Here is a 21,368-nt window from a genome sequence, read left to right on the forward strand (position 1 = left end):
TGGGAAATAAAAGAAGCTCCGTCTCCACCCATTGCATTCCTGGTGATTTTTCAATTGCAAACTCCAAGGCTCTGTGATTTCATTAATGCGGCACCCAAGTCGGGAGGCTTTTCTCTCACATCTTTCAGGCTCCTTTTAGCAAATTATCCCATGACGGCGGATTTATTCAGTCAAAGACCTCGGACTTTGAGAGGCAACAAAAGAACCAAGAGACTTTCTGGTCCACCTGCCTGGCGGATGATGAAGCAGGGAAAAGTCTCCCCCAGAGAAACCAATCAAGCCATTGTGTGGCACAGTCAGACCTTTTCAACTGTCAAGCCAGAGAGCAGGGGAAGAGATGAAAGAACGCAGGACGAAGCTACCATTTACGGAACCATGTGGGAATGGTCTCCTAAGATTTAATAATTGGGATGGAACTCAACTTTCTACAACTAAAGGCGGGGGGCGGCGGGGGAGAAAGAGACCAAGAAGAGGAAAGAGTCAAAGAAAGGGGAAAAAAAAGAGTGAAAAAAGAAAAAAAGAAAAAACCAGCAGCTTAAGTCAGAGTAGGAATAACTTGTACAGAAAAATTTCTTCTACCTAAGATGAAGTTCTATCTGTAAAAGTAAAGGGGAAAAGAATGATGTTACCCAAAAAAAGAAAGAAAGAAGAAGACTTAACAAAGCCTTGGATATTTTTCTTCTGGGTTAGAGCGGCATTAAATGTTCTGATTCTAACCCTCTCCTGCAATTCATTCATGGCAGCAAAACAACAAAAAAAAAAAGCCCTCATTAATATGACTGCCTTGTAGTTTTAAGTATAAAATGGTATTTTCAACTGGCCTAAAAGAAAACAATATGTTGACTGGGACACTCAAAAAAGACATGAGATGATATGCTTTGGGCAGTTTTTAAGAACATTTTAGTTCTACTACTAATTTAATATGAAATATTTAGACAAAAAGGAAAAAACTAATAGTGAGTATAACTAACAGGATTTAAAAACTCACGGATTTTTTTTTTTTTTAAATCATAATACCAAGCAACTCACACAGTTCTAATGCTTTTTCTTATCAGTTACTCATAAGGTAACTATTACTACACTGAGTTTAAAAGCAAGTATCTGTCCAAATTTGGGGAGGGGGCTGTTCTGCATGTTGACTGTGGTAGTATTTATAAGACTCAATGGATTTGTCAAAACTCACAGAAGTGTACACCCAAAAAAAAAAAAAGTGAGTGGTGCTGTATGTAAAGTTTTAAAAACAGACAGAAATTGTGGATTTGGCAAGATTTCCATGTAAACACAGTAACGGGAAGCTTTTTGCTTTCACCATCACCCCACCTCCTTCTCTGCCTGGGACCCTCAGGGTTCCCGATGTTGAGGATGGCATCTTTTAGCATTCCTGGAACAGAGCCCTCCCCTCAAGTAGGGGCTCAAAGCGGTACCTGGCTGAAAGCCACCAGGATACTTCCACAGAGGGACACTGCCTTCCCACAAGCACCATTTTGACCCTGAGTTTCCACTCTTTGGTCGCTGTTGTTGATTCTGATCAGTTTATTTCTGAAAATGTGAAATACCCACATCACTGGGTCACAAGTAATCAGGGTAACCCAGAAACTTTCCACAAGCAGAACACATAATGCTGTGGCTTCTTTTTACTCCCAAGTCTGAAAAACTGCAGCGAGATCGGATTGAGTCTATTCCTGATTTCTCTGAGCACCCAAGAATTGTCATTTTGGAGGAGAAGTCCAATAGCCCCACACAAGAGAACAGAGCAGCTCTGCCCTCAGGGAAGCCTATCAGCACAGAATTACTGATTTTACCCCATAATGTGAAGGCATGTTTATGAATGAGGAATAGCCTCACCAATTTGATTCAGTAAATTCAACTTGTACCAATTTTAAGACCAATAACTTGAGGTACTGTTTCCTGAGCCCAGCTCCTAGCATCTCCTTGTTTGTTAAGCTCCATCCTGATGACCACCACTTGTAAGGATTTTCTGTAAGCCAACACCCTCTAACAGCCTCAATCAAGTTAAAACTTACCCAAGCACAGATTATCAACAAATGATACTGTGTTGAGGTGTGAGATGAAAAGTGTCAGTGAATTAAATCCTTCCAGATTTTGCCCTGAATTATTACTATTAATAGTAAAAGTATTACTATTACTAATAATAGCTGCCGTATCTGGGAATTCACTATGGCAGCCTCTGAGATGTTAAGCACTTAGCCCAAGATCACACAGCAATAAAGTGGCAGGAAGAAACCCTGGCATCCACACCACTGCTGGGCTACACACACCCTCTGCCCCACAGAGCCAAGGGAGGTTCCAGCAGATCTGTGTACTGTGCAGGCTGGGGCCCTGTAAACACTGAAGGAGGATAAGGTGGGGGCAGAGAAAAGACAAATCAGGTGCTATGCTCAAAAAGTTTCATGTATTACAGTGAAGAGGGGAGGGATTGAAAAAAAGGGGGCACAGGGAAATTTTAGGAGTGCAATTAGTCTGTAGGATACCATAATGGCAGCTACATGGCATTATACGTTTGTCAATACCCATAGGATACACAACACAAGGAATGAGCCCTCATGGAAACCATGGACTATAGTTAATCATCATGTATCAAGATTAGTTCATCAATTGTAACAAACATTCTGACACTTATAAAATGTTAATAACAGGGGAAACTGGGGAGACATGTATGTAGGAACTCTTTGTACTTGCTGATCAATTATTTTTCTGTAAATCTAAAACTTCTCTAAAATATAGTCTATTGATTAAAATAATAATAAATAAAATACTCTCCTCTAATTCAAGCATTATTAGGTAGTTCCTCCAAAGGACGCAAGACTATTTGGAGAGAGGAAAAGCTGAAGCGCAGAGTTGCATTTGAGAAGAAGGTAAACATGCACTGATGTTGGGCATAAAGGTCATTCTATGGTGGAGCAACATGAATGAAGAGAAGCCCTTCAATTTGGATAAATCACAGGTTAGAAATAGAAAAGCAGAGTTGTAGCAAAGCAGACTGGAGAGGCAGAATGAGGTCAGATTTTGGAAGATTATCTCACAATATTAGGCAAAGGGTTTTGAGCTTTATTTTACAAGTAGCTGGGAATCACTGATGGTTCTAGAGTACGGGTATAGCATTAAAAGATTAATTGGGCAGGAGCAACTCCATGAATCAGGGCAGAGTGATTGGAGAGGTTACTTTAATTGTCTACGCATGAGGTAGTGAGGTTTGAAATAGTACTGTGTGGTAGGGTGGCCTGAAGGGACACATGGGTGAATAATTACAGAGGAAAATCTACCAGGACCTCAAAACTGGTAGGACACGGGAAGCCAGAGGGAGGGAGGGGTCAAAGGTGATGGTGTGGTTTCAAGCCTGGGTGACTGCAGGAAAGGCGATACACTCTGCCAAAATAAGAAGACAGAGGTTGCCAGGTTTAGGAACACATGAGTTCCTGAGAGCTCAAGAGATGTCAGAGCTCTTATGAGAATCAGATTATTCGTCTTGAGTTAGTTGGTTTAAAAACATGAAAACTCTTTGAACAAGCATAAAATTTAATGCAGCACTAACTACTCTATAAATGGGTACCACTAACCTGAAAGGAAACAGTTTACCCCTAAAAGGAATCAAGAAAGCAGATGCACTGTATGTTGTTTCTAATATTAAGACAATATGAAAGCACTGTTAGTTTTTCAAAGTTAAATCAAAATAAATTTTCTCAAAATTGTCTTTCCCATTTTCTAGCTGAAGAAGGCATTCAGAAGGAAGTTACACAGATTTTTGTGGTGGTGTGTTTTTTTAATCCATCCTTCCTTAAGATGTGTAAACTTGGTCACTTTGAGGATTTGTGAAGCATCTTAAACTGTTTTTCAGACAGAGTTCAGCAAATTCAAAATTACTTTTGCCAATCATTTTTCCACTAATTTCAAAATCTATGTGCATTTTCAAAAAAGCATATCTTTTTTGTTTTGGATTCGTAACATTTAATTCATTCCCATAACGCTGGCTAACGTTTGCTAATCTCTTACTATGTATAGGCACTGCCTCATTTAATCCTGAAGATCCTATGAAGTGGGTCTAATTAGTATCTTGATAAACAGATGAGGAAATCAACACTTTGAGAAGTGAATTTGCCCACATTCACCAAGCTAGTCCTTGGTGTTGCCAAAACTCAGCTCAAACTTTCAGCCCAATCCCTGGGGTATTCCTATCCAACACCCCACAGTGTGAAACCGTGTTATCTGAAAGTCCTTTCCGTCCATCTGTCCATCTGTCATGTGCCAGGAAATGGGATGTGGCCAAGAAAAAAGGGATTGGATATCTAAAGGGACAGGCAACCTAAAACTCACAATCTACTGGCTTTTTGGTGTGAACCGCCCACCCATTTCTGAGCAGAATTAGGTCTATAAACTCTTACCATAAAAAAGGTCAAAAAGAAAAGAGATCCTGGTGGTGAGCGGCTGACAAACTCCAAACTCTCAACAAAATTCTGAGCTATCTTATTCCCAGCAAGGAGACCAACAGATATTCCAATTAATACTCATAAGAGTTACTGGACAGTTTGAAAGAAAATCACAAGGCCAGGAAGCAATCAGAAGTTAAAGTTTTTTTAAAAAAGCATCTCCTACATATTTGCCGACCACAACACTTTCCCCTTAGAAACCTCAAAGAATTTTTTTTTTAAGCAGAGGAGAACCAAGCACTTCTTTTTGAAATAATCAAAGAGAACAGGGAACTTCTTCTCCCTTATTAATCTATTAGCTTTGGTTTCACATTGCATCACCATTAAGATAATACTTTCTGCTTTCTATCACTTTAAGGTATGTTCCCAATAACTATCAGATCTGATAAAAGATCCCCAAAACCAGGACCTACATACGTTTATTATTACTTTCTTTTTTAAAGCAGAGTAGTAGGTTAATGAGAAATATCAGATTACCTCTTAAAAAAAAAAATCATAGACCAAAAATGAGACAAAACACCTCACACTGAAAAGTCAGCGTTTGCAAGTCATCGAAGGAGATTTAACAGGACAATGAAAATGTTTAATACATTGGGACATCTAGATTAAAAAAAAAAAGTCTGTTATTTACAAAATACAACATGCAGCTTGGAAACTAATGAATTCATCCCAAAAAAACAAAACAGATCATTAAGGCATTTCATTTAAGGCACTAGCATATTAACAGACTTAGAGATTTTTAAGTAAACAATGACAACTAATATCTGAGTGCACACTTTATATGTGAAAGACACCATCCTGGATGCCAAAAATGATCATTTACATGTCAGCTGCACTGAACAAATATTCAGAAAACTAAATGTCCTCTCATCATTTATGCTTAATAGATAACACTAAAGCTTAAAGTCAAACTATAGCAAATGAAACATACACTGTGGTTCCTGAATAAGTGTAATGAATGCTTCATATGTTGATATAGGTTCTTAAATGTTACAAAAATCAGTTTGGCTCCACATAAATTACAAAACAGCTTTTCACTTGTGCTATTTTCAAGTTCAATGTTGAGACAAATCCTTCCTTAAAATGTTGCTTCAGGTTTTTGAACCATACATTTTGGTTGTGTGTATGTGTACGTTTACACAAAATGTATGACTTGTTATTCTAGAAGTAGATACTCAACTGAGAAAAGTAAGAAAACAAATCTGTAAGGACATGCAGAGGAATGTGCGTGGTTTGGCTGGAAGGCTCCACAATCAGGAACAAATTGCAGCACATAATGGCTGGAAAAGTTAATTAAGTCAACCCAACACAGCGCCAATAACAAAAAATTTCTGTTTGTTTTCTTTTACTCTTGAAATTGTGGATGGGAGAGAGAAAATACACAGATTATGTCCATAATATATCTTGGTATGGAACTTATTTTTAATTGTTCATTTACAAATCTCTAAATTTCACAGCTTTGTAAGGAAAGGCTAAGAACCCCATGGAAACAGTAGCAATTGGTACTACATGTAGTAGGATCTAAGTAATTTTCATAGCCTTTTTGTGAACAGCCTCAGTGAAGGTATCCAACCACTTCTGAACTGTTTCAGAGAAAAGACAGAACTGACAAATAAATGAATGACCATGGCAGTGACAGTGTGCCCACCTCCCACTAACTCTAAAACCCAAATCAAACCCAGACCAAAGCCCCCAGACTAGCTGTGTGACCACAACTGATAGCAAAGGGCAACATGCCACCAGGTAGAAGCTGGCAGAACAAAGAAGCTGGGCCATTCCACCCCCTGAGCACGATCCTAGCACCATAAAGAGGCTCTGAACTAGTTAGATAGTTAGATGCCTCCTGCAGAGAAATTTATATTAAAAAATCATTACCATTATTAGCTTTGCTTATGTAAAGCCAACACAAGGAAAGAAGTTTATTTTCCTTTATTTTACTTTTTCTTTTCTTTAAACTTATTTGCTGGTTTCCCTGGAACCTTCCAGCAGGACTGCCACTGATGTTTACAAACACCACCTCCATTTCCCTTTTATTTGATCAGCTCTTTAGGCTATCCCAAAATAAAAAGGAGTAAATCCCTTACAAGAAATAGAACGTTGGAAAAAAAATGGTCAGCACTCACAGGGCTTCTAGGAAGGCTATCATTCAGGCAGGAGCCCTACAAACCTGACTAATGAGCTTTTGCCCCCAAATAGGATGCTTTACACCCACTTAGAGGGTGCTTTGAGAACCCAGCCTGATCAGGGTGGAAAACCCATGGAATTCAGATTCAGTCAGTTCTGTGGTTACCTGGGACTCATGGACTAACTTGTGTAAACTGTGACTATTCCTTCCCTGGCTACTGTTCCCCAGTGGCTTCCTGGCTGCCAGGGGCTGATTAGGTTAGCACCGTTCCCGGGCACCCGAAGGAAGTTAATGGGGACAACTCATGATCAGAGTGGCTCAAGACAAATGCGGCAGCACCAAAAACCTGCCCAGCCTGCATTCTGGTGCCAGAGTGGCCAACTTGGCAGCACCTTCACCAAGGATAGGTCGCTGTGGTTACTCTGCTGAAATTCACAGAAAGGACAGGGGCTTACAGACACTCCACGTGGTAGCACCAGCTTCTACCCACTTACATGCCTCCCCTGTTCTCACACACACACTTACACACAGGCTCACTCATTCACACACATCACTAAAAAATTCCTATTAAAATTCCCAAATCACCTACACGGCATAGACTGACTCTGTCTGAAATAATAAATGTGTCTAATTTTTACAAATTCCAGAGAAAAGAAGCAAGGGCCATGGGGAGCTTTTTTAGGGAGAAAATATGACTTCTATAATTCCACTGGAGGAATAACGCAAAAAGTAGACTCCATTACTGGAAGGTGCAGCTTTTTTTACTGGATGTCTGCACTTATAGCCTATGGTTCGAGGCTGTGACCTTCCAAAGCAGATTCTGACCCTCCCATTTCATTGCATGTAAAAAGTTAGAAATCAACCTAGTCAAACCTTTCTTGGAATAAATAAAACACAAACCCACAGGGAGGGAGGGAGCAGGTTGGTTCAGCAGATCCAAATTCATTTACCCAGGTAGGCAGCGTCCAGGACTGAGAGTGGGCCAGCTTATCCTTCCCAAGGACACATGGCAAAGCAGAGTGCAATCATGAAGGCCAAGGGTGGCTATGAAATCTACAGAAAGCTAAGGAGCTGATGGTCTTAAAGCAGGAATGAAAAGCAAGGACGGGAAGCAAAGGTTACCATTAACTCATTCAGTCTGTTTTTACCAGAGGTGGGGTCTGGAATTTATTTTCAAGGCTCCATGCTTAAATTGAAATGCCTCTCAGCACTACGCTTAAAATATTAAAACATACAGCACAGAGAAACAGTAGCTCTCTGTTATCTCTGAACGCAAATTAAGGACATTACCCTGCATCTCAGAAACTAGATGAGGCTCAACCTTCAACCACTACTGAAGGGTCAACCATTAACAGCTTTTAAAATCTTTTAGTGGACTCCTCAGGGTTTGGGGGGTTGGCAGGGGACCCTCTCACTAACTTGGACAAGACAGCGCTTGTGTCTTTTGTAATAGCTAATCACTAATTATCCTGATGAGTGGAGACTTCCGATGTGAAATGCAAAGTGTTTTGAAGTCCTGCCAGACTCATCAAGATGATTTCCAAAATGCCAAAACAGGAACTTCCTATAATAAATAACCTATCACATTTACATCTCAAATTAGAAAATTTGGAAGAAAACATGTAGTTTCACTGCCAAAATAGAGATGCCGAAAGCTTGCCCATCCCAAGCCCCTCCCCCCACCACCTCCATTTATGCTCTTTAGCCTCTCAGAGGATAAATACAGGTCCAGGTGCAAACGTTCAGTTCACGAGGAATGTCAAGCACAGAACAGGACTGCAGGCTTGGCTGCAGGGAATTCCCGTGGCCGCTCACCATTGGAAGTGGTGCTGGAGGCCACGGCTTTCTCGCTGACATCTGGCCGAGTGGGGCATTTCACTATGGAATTCTCCACTTTCTTTTTCTCAGTGGTCGTCGAGCTCTGGGACTGGGCCTCCATGACGCCTTCTCATTCCTTCAGCTCTGGCAACCAGGAATCCCTGAAAAAATCCACAACAGCACCATCAACCTCAGATAAGATGGAGGAAAAAAGAAATCCCAAAAGCCACTTCACCTGTCACCTGAGGAGCATCAGCCAATTCAAAATCAGCCTAGGCATTAGCCTAGAGCATCAGCCGATGTGAAATCTGGACATCCCTTCCCCACAAATTTTCTTACAAAAAGGCCTCAAAGTTCTAGTAACAAGCCGGATGAATTCTGTCTACATGTGCAAAAGAAGGACAGAGGCACTTGTCCATAATGTGGGACTTCTTCCAAAATCCTACAGGGCATTTTCTATTAAACAGTCTAAGTATCTCCATTTTCAGCTGTGATTTTGGTGAGAAACCCAAGTGTCAAATTACTCCTTCAAGCCACATCTCCAAATGTCTCCGACATTTATTAGAAGGTGGCCAACTTTATAAGAAAGGGAAGTAGGACAACTTTTTAAGCCAGGGACAGCTTTTAGTTATTAATTCGATGTTTTAAAGAGTGACTGACAAGGCCGTCCCTGCCATCCAGTGGTTAAGTTTTCACCTTCCAATGCAGGGGCTGTGGGTTTGATCCCTGGTGGGAAGCTAAGATACTATATGCCTCATGGCCAAAAAGCCAAAAAAAAAAAAAAGAGAGAGAGAGAAACAAGGTAACAAATTCAATTAAAGATTTTTTTAAATGGACCACATTAAAAAAAGAAATCTTTTAGAAGAAAAAACGAGTGACCAACGGTTTCTCCCATCCATTTGAATCAGAGGACACTGGTCAATGATTGTGCTTTCCTCACTAAGATATGTGAACTGCAAAACACCTCTTAAGTCTAATTCATTCAGGAAAACCATATTCTTGAAGCTTTCTCTAAATAGCAGAACATTTCCATTCACTGAAGTTACGTTTTTAAAACGTCAAAGGTGACAGAACAACACACTCTGGATCCTAAAGGAAAAGGCAAAAGATCACGGACAGCAAAGGCTAGAACCACTTAAGAAATATTAAAACTCAGCTAAAGGCAGGGCAGTTAGTCTGTCTTTCACTGGTGTCATTCATGTGATAATCGCCCTAGCTCATCATTCATCAATTTTCTCTCTGTTTGGTTCATGTCCCTTTTTTGCAGTCATGATCCACAACAACAAAGAATACAAGAAAAGACAACAAGTCCCCTCTCTACCATGTTTCCCTTAAGTTATCTAGATTGCGGGTATTTCTTCCATGGAGTCATCTGCCTATTTTCTACATTGAGCCGATACCACTGTGTTCCATCAAAACGATTAGTGAAATAAACTAGGCAACCCGGTCATGGACTAAACATCTTAAAGAAAGAGATGGAGGATTCTTAGTCAACCTTAACTCACATTTGCAAGGGAACTGCAAATGCTGTCTTTATAGTAGAGGAAACCTAGAATAACTAACTAGAAAAGCTGAAGGCCCAGAGGCCTCGTGGCCCTGGAGCACCAGCTCTTCCAGTAACTTCTACATCTTCTCCTTGATTATCCACTGGCATTCACTGAAAGGCACACAAGTTATTTAAGAACAGCTTTTCTAGAATAAAAAAGACAAAAAGACACCCTAGGTTAAATTTACATATCAATTATAAGATCCACTCCAAATTCAGAAACATTACTCAAAGAGCCCAACAGATCACAATAGTTAAGGACCGTAGGCCTTCTTTTCTGACGGTTGCCATGGTGCTCAAGCCAATGGGTAGGGCCTTACTGATGTCCCCTGGAGTTGTCCGCACCTCAGTTTCCTTGTGGCTCAGCTGGTAAAGAAACCACTTGCAATGTGGGAGACCTAGGTTCGATCCCTGGGTGGGGAAGATCCCATGGAGAAGGGAACGGCTACCCACTCCAGTATTCTGGCCTGGAGACTTCCAGAGACTGTATAGTCCATGGAGTCGCAAAGAGTCAGACATGACTGAGCGACTTTCACTTTCAGTTTCCTTCTCTGTCACAAGACAGTGTCACACAGAGGGACATAACCTTGGGGGCAGTGGGGTGTCCAATCTTGTTTAAGGAGATGTTAAAACTTATGGATCTCCCCCCCCAATATACATTTTTTAATAAAAGACATTTAATATTTATTTTTATTTATTTATTTGGCTGCACCAGATCTTAGTTGTGGCATGTGGGATCTAGTTCCCTGACAAGAGACTTAACCCTGGCCCCTTGTTTTGGGAGCTCAGAATCTTAGCCACTGGATCACCAAGGAATTCCCCAATAGACTTAAACACACACAAAAAACTGTCCATTTGATTTTCAAGGGATCACAGGCCCTCCAACCCAGATCAAGAACCCTTGAAAGAGAAATTATCGACCATCCCTTCCAGCTCTACCAAACCCAGAACAATTCTTTAAATTGTTTGAATGCTCCCCCCAAATTGATTTATACTTGATCTTAGCCAAAAGGCCAAGAAGGGATCTAAACTGATTTAAATATCATGTTTAAAGCATGCAATTAGAACCATTCAACCTCGTCCACAGCACTGTTCCTCAGGGTAGTACAACCGCCATCTGAATCAGCCTTGTTTTGTTTCAGTGAAACATTCAGAGCTGCCAGCCTAACCCCTGTGCTTGGAGGTGGCCCCCGAACCTCTATTTCAAACAGCAGTGGTGATTATCAAGATCACTGAACTTGCAGACATGTTTTTGTTCACCACTCTGTACTCAATGCTGTAGGTCCTCACTGAAATCTTTGCAGACTGGACGAACTAAAGAATGAAGTGCTGAATTCCAACAGCCCATCCCAACCACCGTCCTAATCAACTCTGCGTCTGTCTGGAATCTTTGCTGAATGTCTTGTCTTCTCCTCTAGACCCTAAACTCCATGAGGACAAGCCCCTGGCTATTTCCTCAGCACCTCATACCTGCAAGAGTGTTTACTATGTAAATACACAGTCCAACAATGATCCTGTGACTCAGTTCATCAGTCTTCAATCTTAATTGCCATTGACTTAGCTACATATCTTTTCTTTTGTAGCCAGCGTTTCTTTGTAAACCGGAAAACTATACAAAAACTTTAACAGGAATATTTAATCAATCAAAACACTCCATTTTCAACCATTTTGGATAAAGAGGCACTTATTATAACTGTTTCCCTTGAAACACACATAAGAGTTTTATCAGTGCAATCTGGATGGAGTTTATTGATACCAGACACAGAAATCAGCTAATGGAATAGAAAAAAAAGAAGAAGAAGAAGAGATGGGATTCTTGGTAGGAATTCAGTCTGTCTCTTCCTTAGGAGAGGAAACTAATTAATAGCAGCGAGAAGTCGCCAAAGCTCCTTGACAAACTTGGTTTTTGTGGAGTTGTTGGTTTTCCCCCAAGCAAAGGACTTCATTTTAACAAAGCAATAAAAACCCTCCAAATACTCATCACCAGAGAGAGGCTCCCAAGAAGAGGTAAAGCCCCAGGCTCTGATTGAAATCACACTAATTAATGGTCTTGGAGAATACTAATTTCTCCCCCATCCTCCTGTTCAAAACCGATTTTTTTTAGAAATAGGCCCTTGGTCACTGGAAAGTCTACCCCCTTCTTCTATTTTGACAACTTATTTTTGGATCTCATTAGTTAGTAGCTAATTATTTAAAAGTGTGGTTTATGCTTGGAACCGGGCTATAAAAATGGCAACTTGCCAAGGCAGACATCTGCTTCCTGTATATCCCTATAAATTATATCAGCTTCTTTTACTGATAAAAACCCAACTTTGTCTCTGTCAGTTACAAAGGAGAAAGTTTTCACATTCGAGACTCTCACACCTCATCAAAACTCTGCCTAAAGAGTTAGTGAGCAGAAAAGGGTCTGCTTCTAGATGTGGTGGCAATGTTTTCATAGGATGTTCAGCCGAGTTGGAAAATTCAGCCCTCCATCCTGAGATAAAGCAAAGCATGAGGTACAGAAGTGACCAGTAAAAATTCCTGATGGAATCCTAAAATACACACAACTAGGGCAGTAGCCGATAGGACTCCTTTTAAAACTTGGCATTTCTTAAATAATAAAGTAGAATTTATTTAGAACACAACTCTGAAGGAAAACTTCAGTTCTGCTTCACTTCAAAGATTTTTCTCTGAGGAAAACATACCACTGGTTTTTAGATGTGAATGAAATGCGACTTTTAGACCCAATTCCTTTTCTTATAAAGTCAAACTGTTCTCCTTCAATCCTTTTCACCACTGCAACATTATACACAAGATTTGCTGGCATGCCCCTTGACTCTTTATGCTTAGGAAAAGAAAAAAGAGAGAAGGAAAGAAAAACTATCTGTAGTTGAAGTTTTGAGTCCTAGGAGCTTGGTATATTTAAAAAAAAAAAAAAGGAATGAAGAAAAACTGCTCTAATAGGCCTGCTAAAGCTTGAAGTTTCATAGGTAAATGCAGGAATGAAAATGCCTTCTTGAAAACAAACAGTCCTGGCTTTTCCCCATTCAACTAACTGTCCCTGATCCTTTTGTAATTTCCCTGAGGCCTAAACCCAGGGCACAATTAATTCCGCACCCTCTTTTAAACCTAATCCCTCTGTTACTAACAACCTGCCCACAGGTGGGTCTTTCCTTTCTAAATTATAAATCTTAACTTGCAGCAAAAGAAGACACCGTGTCCTGGAGTCACTGACCATGTGATGCTGCAGAACACATCTTCACATCTTCACAGGAAAGGCGGCCAAAGAAAAGCCGCAACCTGTGCCAATTTGGAGAACGGGAGAGGGGGGTCTGCACCGGAAACAGCACATCCCCCACCGCGCCAAGCCACACGGGTGACCCTCCCTTTAGAGCGGCCACTTGGAGCTAGGAAGAAACTTTCATCTTTGCCAAGATGTTGTCATTTTGCATTATATATATATACATATATATATATAATTTTTTTTTTTTTTTTTTTTTTTTTTTAGTAAGCAGTGGGTTGTGGTCTGTGCCGCCTGGGCGCGCTTGCATCCTGCGCTTCCACACTGGCTTCCCTTCCGTTCCCTGCACGGTTTGAGGGTCCGCGTCCTCGAGCCCCAGCCGTCAGTTCTTGCCGCCGCGGCCTCGGGGCGCCCGCCTCGCCGTAAGTTTTCTCCCCAGCGCGGTAAGGCCCCGCCGCGCAGCGCTGGCTCCTTGAAATAGGCCGGCTCCACTCTGATCCGCCTTCCAGAAGCGTCGCCCCAGCGAAAGGGCAGACCAGGGTCGGGACGATCAGAGCCCCGCAGGGCCTCCGCAGCCAAAGGAGCGGCCCTCCTCACTCTGCTTCACCCGGGTCACCCGCTCCCGGGGAGGACTCGCGAGCACTGGAAAACTGCACAACTGGTCCGGCAGCATCCCCAGCAGACAGTGGTCGGCGGCGGCCCGGAGTGCATTCACATGGCTGTTTCACCGACTGAATTCGGGGAGATGGAACTTTCTGGGCACTTTGCAATGCAATACCCTGTGTGTCGCTCTACATTAAAGGACTGGGGGACCCTTGACATCTTCAAGAAACCGCACTGGCTGGGTGCTTCACATAACCAAACTTCTAACTTGCTTCAGAGGCTCTTAACCCGGTTCCAAATGTGTTCCTTCATCAGCTGCCCTAAACCGATTAGGTGTGTGAGTGGTGAAGGGGCAGACCTATCTCATGGGCTTTCTGTGTGACAGCCCTCAGTGGAGTTCCGAACTTTAACCACGAAGCTTTATATAATAAATGGAGAGCATGAAAAATCACCATTCAGCCTTTCCCCTTGCAGATCTCTGCAGTGAGCCCTGGGATGCACACACAAGCAGGATTCTCTGAATGGGTTAAGTCCTTAAAATGTTTAAAAAAACAAAAACAAAAACGAAGCACCAGTGCTAAAATCAACATTTGAAATGATGTTTGAACTGTATAAAATGACTTTCTAATCGAAGGTGAAATGAGACAGTAATTCTAAACTAATAATGCATCCTTTGTGAACAGCAGACTACTTCATCCGTTTCCCTAATCCAGCTGGTTTATTTTTCAGTGTCCTGAATTTGGGATTTTTTTTTTCTTGATGCATTTAAAGATTTAAAACAAGTTAAAAGCCTGATTAGTGGCAACCTGATCAGTTTCTGATCAGTTACTGCCAAGGCAGGAATAAGGCATTCTAGGAGAGGGCACTTTTAACAGTATGGCGGATTAGGCCTTCAGTGAGAAATTATTCCCTGCAACTCAGGGAGCTCTTGCTGAAGAGGAATAAAGCTTTCCTCCAGAGAAAGTATCTTTCCTTATACCTGTCCATATGTTTATAAGCTGAATGATTTTCCTAATATGCTAATGTTTCAAAAATCCAGAAGGAGCCTGTGTAAGGATTTCTAAGGAGCTTCCAGCACATCACTGAAAAGTGACATTTCTCCCACCTGTATTACTTACTAGCAGATTAGCGGCTTCTTCAAGATGCTAGTCTTGGAACAACCGTTTAGGTAAAATGTTCTATTAAATAGTTATACCTTCCTGCAGCATTCAAATTCAGTTCCTAAAGAAAATGGCTGCTCTGGGAAAACTTACTTTTAAAAAATCAAAAAGCACAAACTAATAGCGATTTTAACTTTAGAGCAATTCTGGAAGTGAGAAATAGCATGAGTTTCCATGAGCAAAATTTAGGGAATTTGAAACATGTCAGTGGGTTTCATATAATCATGCATTATAGAAAATCTCTTATAGGTTTGTAATATGGTTGATGCTTCCTGGCACTCAAGATATCTTTCTGAACTTAAAATCAGTTAGATGTGCATAACCTCTGTAACACACCAAGATTTCCCAAGATTCCTACAGCTTCCTCTCCCTTCCCTGTCTGTAATGCCTTTCTTTCCTGCAAGCTCAACTTCATAAGTTCTTAATGAAATCTTCATGAATTTTTAACTATAATATTTTTAAATGTGCAATTATTTTACGTTTACATGTGATTGTATTCCCCCATAATTAGGAAAACCAAAAGCCTTAACTGCAAATAACTCCTCTCTGTTCAAGTCACCAAAAATGGTCTTTGGTAGCCTAGAGGGGTCCCCCAAATCTTCTATTTTTTTCAGATCTTTCTTTCCCAGTTTCTGAAGCTCCTCATCTCAGATAAGCAGTATCCATGATAGGCCTACCCAAACAGAATTACTTGAAAAGGAAATGGAATTACTCTAAGGGAAAATAATTGCTTGTCTATGGATTAAGTGAGTTTGATTTCAGTAGTTTAACTACATCTCAACTTTTTAAAAAGTCATATATTTAACTTCAACTATTGAAAATCTTATTTGACATGAAGTCATCATTGCTACTAGCATTAAAATCACAAATGACATTTTGTATGCCGGTTTTCCTTTTCTGCTATGTGTACTTAAAGGAAAGATCATCAGAAGACTAATCTAACTTTCTCAGGAGGACTTTATGAGAAACATCTGAAGGATAAAGGTATCTATTTAATACTTGTTAGTTACTGAGTTTTGCAAAAACTTTGAAACATCAGGCCAGTGTACTTTGGTTTAGGTTTGCAGGAAGTGCCCTGCATAGCAGGTGCCATTAAGGAATGAGCTGACACCCCCATTTTCTGTGGGTTTGCTGCAGACAAGACAAGCTTCAGACAGAAAAGGAGATCTATAAGTCAGTTATCAGTCTATAGATCAACTAAGCTCATGAAAACTGTTATTTCCCTTAAACCTACGTATGTCACAAAAAAACATCATGACTGATCAAAGATGCCCCTTGTCTCACTTCTCTAAAGTTTACAGGAATTAAAAGTCTTCAAATATTTTCAGAAGGAGAAAAAAAATGCTAATTGTAATATCACTCTAAGAGAACTTCTATAATTTTTGGTTCCTAGAATTAGGTGTGCCTTGACAATCAAGCTTAAGGGGATAGAGTACATGTTCTATGAATAAGAATTTACCTTTAAACCATCACAAATATGGGACTAATACCTGACGGGTGTTAAAATCAGCTGGAGATACCCCAAAGGTACTTATTTTTTCTGTCTGGTACTGTTCACTGTACTTTATCCTCCTGATTTTTAAAGTACAGATTCTTGAATCTTAATTGCAATGTAAAAAGCAGTTTTCAAAATTTAAGAATTTTTAAATCAGTTTATTCAGTAATAATTTCTGAATTATTTCTGATCGACTCAGCCTATAAACTTTACAGAATCCTTCAGCTGTCTTTTTTTTTCACCTCCTGCCCACCAATCATATACAGAACTGCCAAAGCAAACTATACCAAACGATGCACCCTCCCAATGAAACGCCCTGGCGTGGAATTTCATTGGAACCTCACATTTCAAACAGCAGATGTTGTCCTGAAGTGGCATGGCCTGGTCCATGCTCCATTCAGGGTTCCATACATCTTAGTTCATTTAGGCTTCATTCAAAAAAAAGTCTCGAGACTGAATTATTCTTTTTCAAAATATCACAAGATGAAATCAAGAATATGGTTTCACTGACTCATTCCTTCATTACAGCAATTGGAGAGTTAGTTTTAATCTGAATTGTGAGTTTTCAGTCTCTTTTTGTAAAAACCCATGTAACATACAACTCTGGAGTATTTTTAGGTGTTTTACGCCATTCTCCCCCAAAAGTCCAGGGAGCTAAAGCTGCAAATTTCCACTAGAAAATTAACAAATAGGATGTTACACTGGCTTCTGAAAGTACTTCCAGAATCAGATTTAAATAAAATGACACTTAGCTCCTATTATTTAATTTCATTCTATAGCATAAAAATTACCCAAATATACAATCAGATGTTTAAAACATACTCCTGTGTCTCTCTCTCTCTCTCTCACACACACACACACACACACACACACACACAATCAGATGTTTAAAACATACTCCTGTGTCTCTCTCTCTCTCTCTCTCTCTCACACACACACACACACACACACACACACACACATCACCTCACCTCCCTTCCAAAAAAAAGTAAAGAAAAGCCCACTAGCTATTTGAGGCCAGCAATCAATCCAATTTACTGCAGGTACAATTTATATGTACACTGCATGCCACAACAAAACCACAGTGTGATGCCAACAGGGCCCTTAAGAAAGTTTTCCCCTAAATCTCTGGAAAGAAGCTTTAAAAGAAAGCAAGGATTACAGTCAGCTAGAAGGTAGGGAGGGGACTTACCTCAAACCCAGCCAAGCGGAAATCAGAGCAGTAATTCTACAAGTCGACAGAGTACACTTTCAAAGCTATAATGGTGTGAAGAAGTGCTGGGCACCATGGCCTGAAGGCACCGCTAATACACTGATGACTGATGGCCGGCCCAGGCAGACAATGAATTTGGGGCTTGAAAACTAACAGAAACCATGCAGCACTTTGACAAATGGGCTTTCACAATTTCATTCATTGAATAACCTTTAAGCACAAAATTGGCTCGAGTTCTCCTGGGAATTATGTGACAGGTCGTTGGACGATGATGTAAGTATTTTCTTTTTTAATTATGACTTGTATGCAAAATGCAAAAGCACCCTAATATGAGGACACAACCCTAAATGCTGCAGATGCATGTGTGGAGCTCCACACAATATTGCCTTTCAGGAGGGGGGCTGGAATGTTCCAATGCCACCTTATTAACTAGGTAATGGCCTGTTCATTCAGTTTCTTTAGAGAGCCATAGATTTTCTGGGACATTTTGTCGGATTGAAATATACACACATGGAACAAAAAACACTTTCACAGTAAAAAAAAAAAAAAACAACCTGAAAGTGGTCATGAGTAGCTAAGTGTGGCACTAAAATATAGTGCATTAGAATTACAAGTAGAAAAAGTCTAATTTTAAGGGGTGAGGCAAAGGAAAAGTGCCTTGAAACAATTGAGACACCACATAAAGTTTGCAGTCGAATACACTTGCCAACACAGTTAACATTGGATTTTTTTCCAACGGCTTCCCTCCCTTTCTTTCCCTGTAAAACTAGCCCTTCGATGGAAAAATCATAATTTTGGCAATTTCGAAAGAGAGCATGAAATACCTAGTGTCTCTAAATTAACAAGTACCACTTACTCCAGGCAGCATTGCCTTTAACAGCTTCTAAAAACTTAAGAAAAGGATCTTAAAACAGGAAGATTAGTGAGCTCATAAAACTGTTGTTGGAGCCAGGAACACATAGCATATTTAATCTGCAAACTGTGAGAGTCTACAGTGATTTCAGCAAGATCTGAGGCATGCCCTCAAGGTTTGCTGGGATCTGGGATTAGGGGGTTGATAAGAACCTCTACTGCCCATGGACATGTTTTTCTTCTGCAGTTAAACACAAATGCACAGAGACATTTGACTGCTGCTTGGCGTTACTGCTCAAGTTATAAAAAAGCTTTGCAGCTCCTTTTGCTGTCAATATATCAAAGTTTAAAAAAAAATCATCAAAGTGTGAAATTTCATTTAAAGTCTTCGCCAGTCTACAGCTCTATTTCACAGGCCCATCAAATAAAAGTAGAGATGAAAAATACGCTGAAAGTACTTGAAAAAAGTTTGTGGCATTCCCCCTGCCCTGTTGTTGTTTACTCTGTCTCCCTTTATTTGCTTTGAAACTAGAACAAATCAATTTTCATCTGGAAAAATGACAACAGGAAGTGAAGGGCAGCATCTTCTAGTAGCCTTTCATGAAAAGACAACCTGAAGTCATTATTAGAGTAGAATCTTATACTTACCAAATGAAATACACACACACACACAATTTCTTCTACAGTCATGTCAGCATTTTAATTGACTCTCATGATATAAGTTGGCAGAAAATTTCTTGAATCTTCCAAAACAGATCAGACTGACTACAGAATACGGATGCCAGCAAAACTAAAACCTCCTTCAAAGAATTTTTTTAGCTGGGGATTTACAACAATTGCATAAAGAAGAAAAGGCTGACTTTTAAGATAATCTACTATAGTCTAAAAGCATTAACATTCCATTACTAAGGTTTTCTTGAGGATTTCATGACTCACTGATCCACTTTTCCTTCAAGACTGGTTTTTCTTAGTACACTACTGTCTCCATATAAGTGAGTGCATGGAACAATGATCATTAAATTGTTTCCTTTCATAAATTCCCAAACCTTATTCTCCTAAAAAGGGGGCAAGGATAAACAGGACAGCTCACATAGATGGAAGGACCCCTAAATGGCGAAGCACAGAGGAAGTCTGAAATCCTTACAGCATGCAGGTAATTAAGAAAACTGGCCAAGAAACAAAGGAAAGTTCAACTTTTAGGCTAGGGCATCAAACTGATAAATTAATGACTTTCATTAAATAAGTAATGAAATAATTCACCAGAGTCATTTTTTATCAGTACTGAATTTTCTCATTTCTGTCTGTAGTCCTTTGCAAATTCAACATACTGGAAAAGTGTATTTATGGAAAAGTGTATTTATGTCATGGTCCGATCAAGGAATCCAAACATGTTAATGGTACCGAGAATTGGTAAGTATCTGAGTTGAACCTACTAGCCTATTCATACAATATAGTCTATACCTTTTAAAGTGCTTCTCTGTGTGTGAAATTTCACTAGACACCTCTCACATTGGACTCATTCAGGCATCTGAAACCAAAGCTTTCCTAGGCTGACTTTAAGAATTATACACCCTGAAAGGCTCTCCCCTTAGGCAGGCAGTTTCTGATTAAATAGCTTTTAGTGTAAAATAAACCTCTTCTCTCTATAAGTATGCTATTACAACTAATTTAAATGTTAGTTCATGTTTGTTTTAGGTCTGACTACAGGCCAACTGGCCAAAGTGTTTGTGTACCAGGTTAAGACCAATATTTCCTAACATAAACAAATTCTTTAGATACTTCACACAGTTTACATTGTTAAGGCCAATCACCGCTACTTCAATATAGCCCCTCAAATGAAATGCTGTTCTGCTTTAGAAAGATAGAGCGATTTTGAGGTTATTTCACTACTTTGAAACATAGCATTTTCCTCCTTCAAAATAATCTTGACACATGTAATTAAGAAACTGTCAGACTATTATTAATTTTTAATTTAAAACCTAAATGAAATAATTACAGGAATCAATCAATAAGGCACCTATTCAAATTACAGAGCAATTACATAAATACTCAAAATTAATACTTTAGGCCAAAATTAATACTTTAAGCCAATCCTTAAGATTTCTCTCTATAATATGCTAAGACACCAAACAACACAAAAAGTGTAACATGGGGACCATGAATAGTTCCTGCCTTAAATAGAAATGGCCATGGCAGAGGGCTCCACCAGCTATGCCCAAGGCACTCAAGCTGGAACTCTTTTTCAAAGTTCATTTATTTCCACCAGATGCATATTTCAGGGATATCAAAAATCTCCCAATTCTGTCCAAAATCATATTGGGAGGCAAAAGCTTAATTACTGCGCACTTCCAGCAAAGGGCTCTGGGGAGGAAAAGGGAGAAAGATAAAGGAGCGAAGAAAGGTGTTTTCTAGAACCAGTCTGGCTAATGCCACTGGCCAGGTCTCTGCACAGCGACCGACCCTCCATACCTCCAACTAACGGGGCTCTTTTACTTGGAGATGCGGACGGTCCATCATTTCAAACTGAAATGGCAGCTGGAAAATGTGGAACAGCTGGCAGAGAGCTGGGAGAAAATGTTTTACATAAATATATGTACATATAAACTGGCAGAGGGCCACGAGCGCTGTACCCAAGGCCAGAATCGACTCGGGACTGCACATCACGGAGATGAGACCCCGGGGCGGGCGGGAGGAGCCGCCCGGAGGATGCCTCCCGCACAGTCTGTTTACACGAGGTCAGCCAGGGAAGCGTGGGTCCAGCCGCTCTCCGGACGGCATCTCCTGAAGGAGGTGCCATCGCCGACTCAGGCACAAAGTTCAGAGGAGGATAAAAGGCCTGGCTGTGCGGTGGTGCTTCGGCATCTGGCAATCTGCTTAGAAGTCACTTC

The 21,368-nt window shown here is 40.4% G+C and overlaps 1 protein-coding gene across 1 annotated transcript in view; it reads right to left on the minus strand.

Annotated features, from left to right (window-relative positions):
• GLI3 (GLI family zinc finger 3) overlaps window positions 1-21,368 on the minus strand; it is a 308,086-nt gene that overhangs the window by 285,208 nt on the left and 1,510 nt on the right. The window contains exon 2 of the mRNA XM_070466892.1: window positions 8,386-8,549. Within this exon, the coding sequence (XP_070322993.1) occupies window positions 8,386-8,509 (124 nt within the window). The 5' untranslated portion in view covers window positions 8,510-8,549. The remainder of the gene's footprint in view (window positions 1-8,385; window positions 8,550-21,368) is intronic.

The sequence above is a fragment of the Odocoileus virginianus genome, chromosome 1, assembly GCF_023699985.2.
Source record: "Odocoileus virginianus isolate 20LAN1187 ecotype Illinois chromosome 1, Ovbor_1.2, whole genome shotgun sequence".
NCBI lineage: Eukaryota > Metazoa > Chordata > Mammalia > Artiodactyla > Cervidae > Odocoileus > Odocoileus virginianus.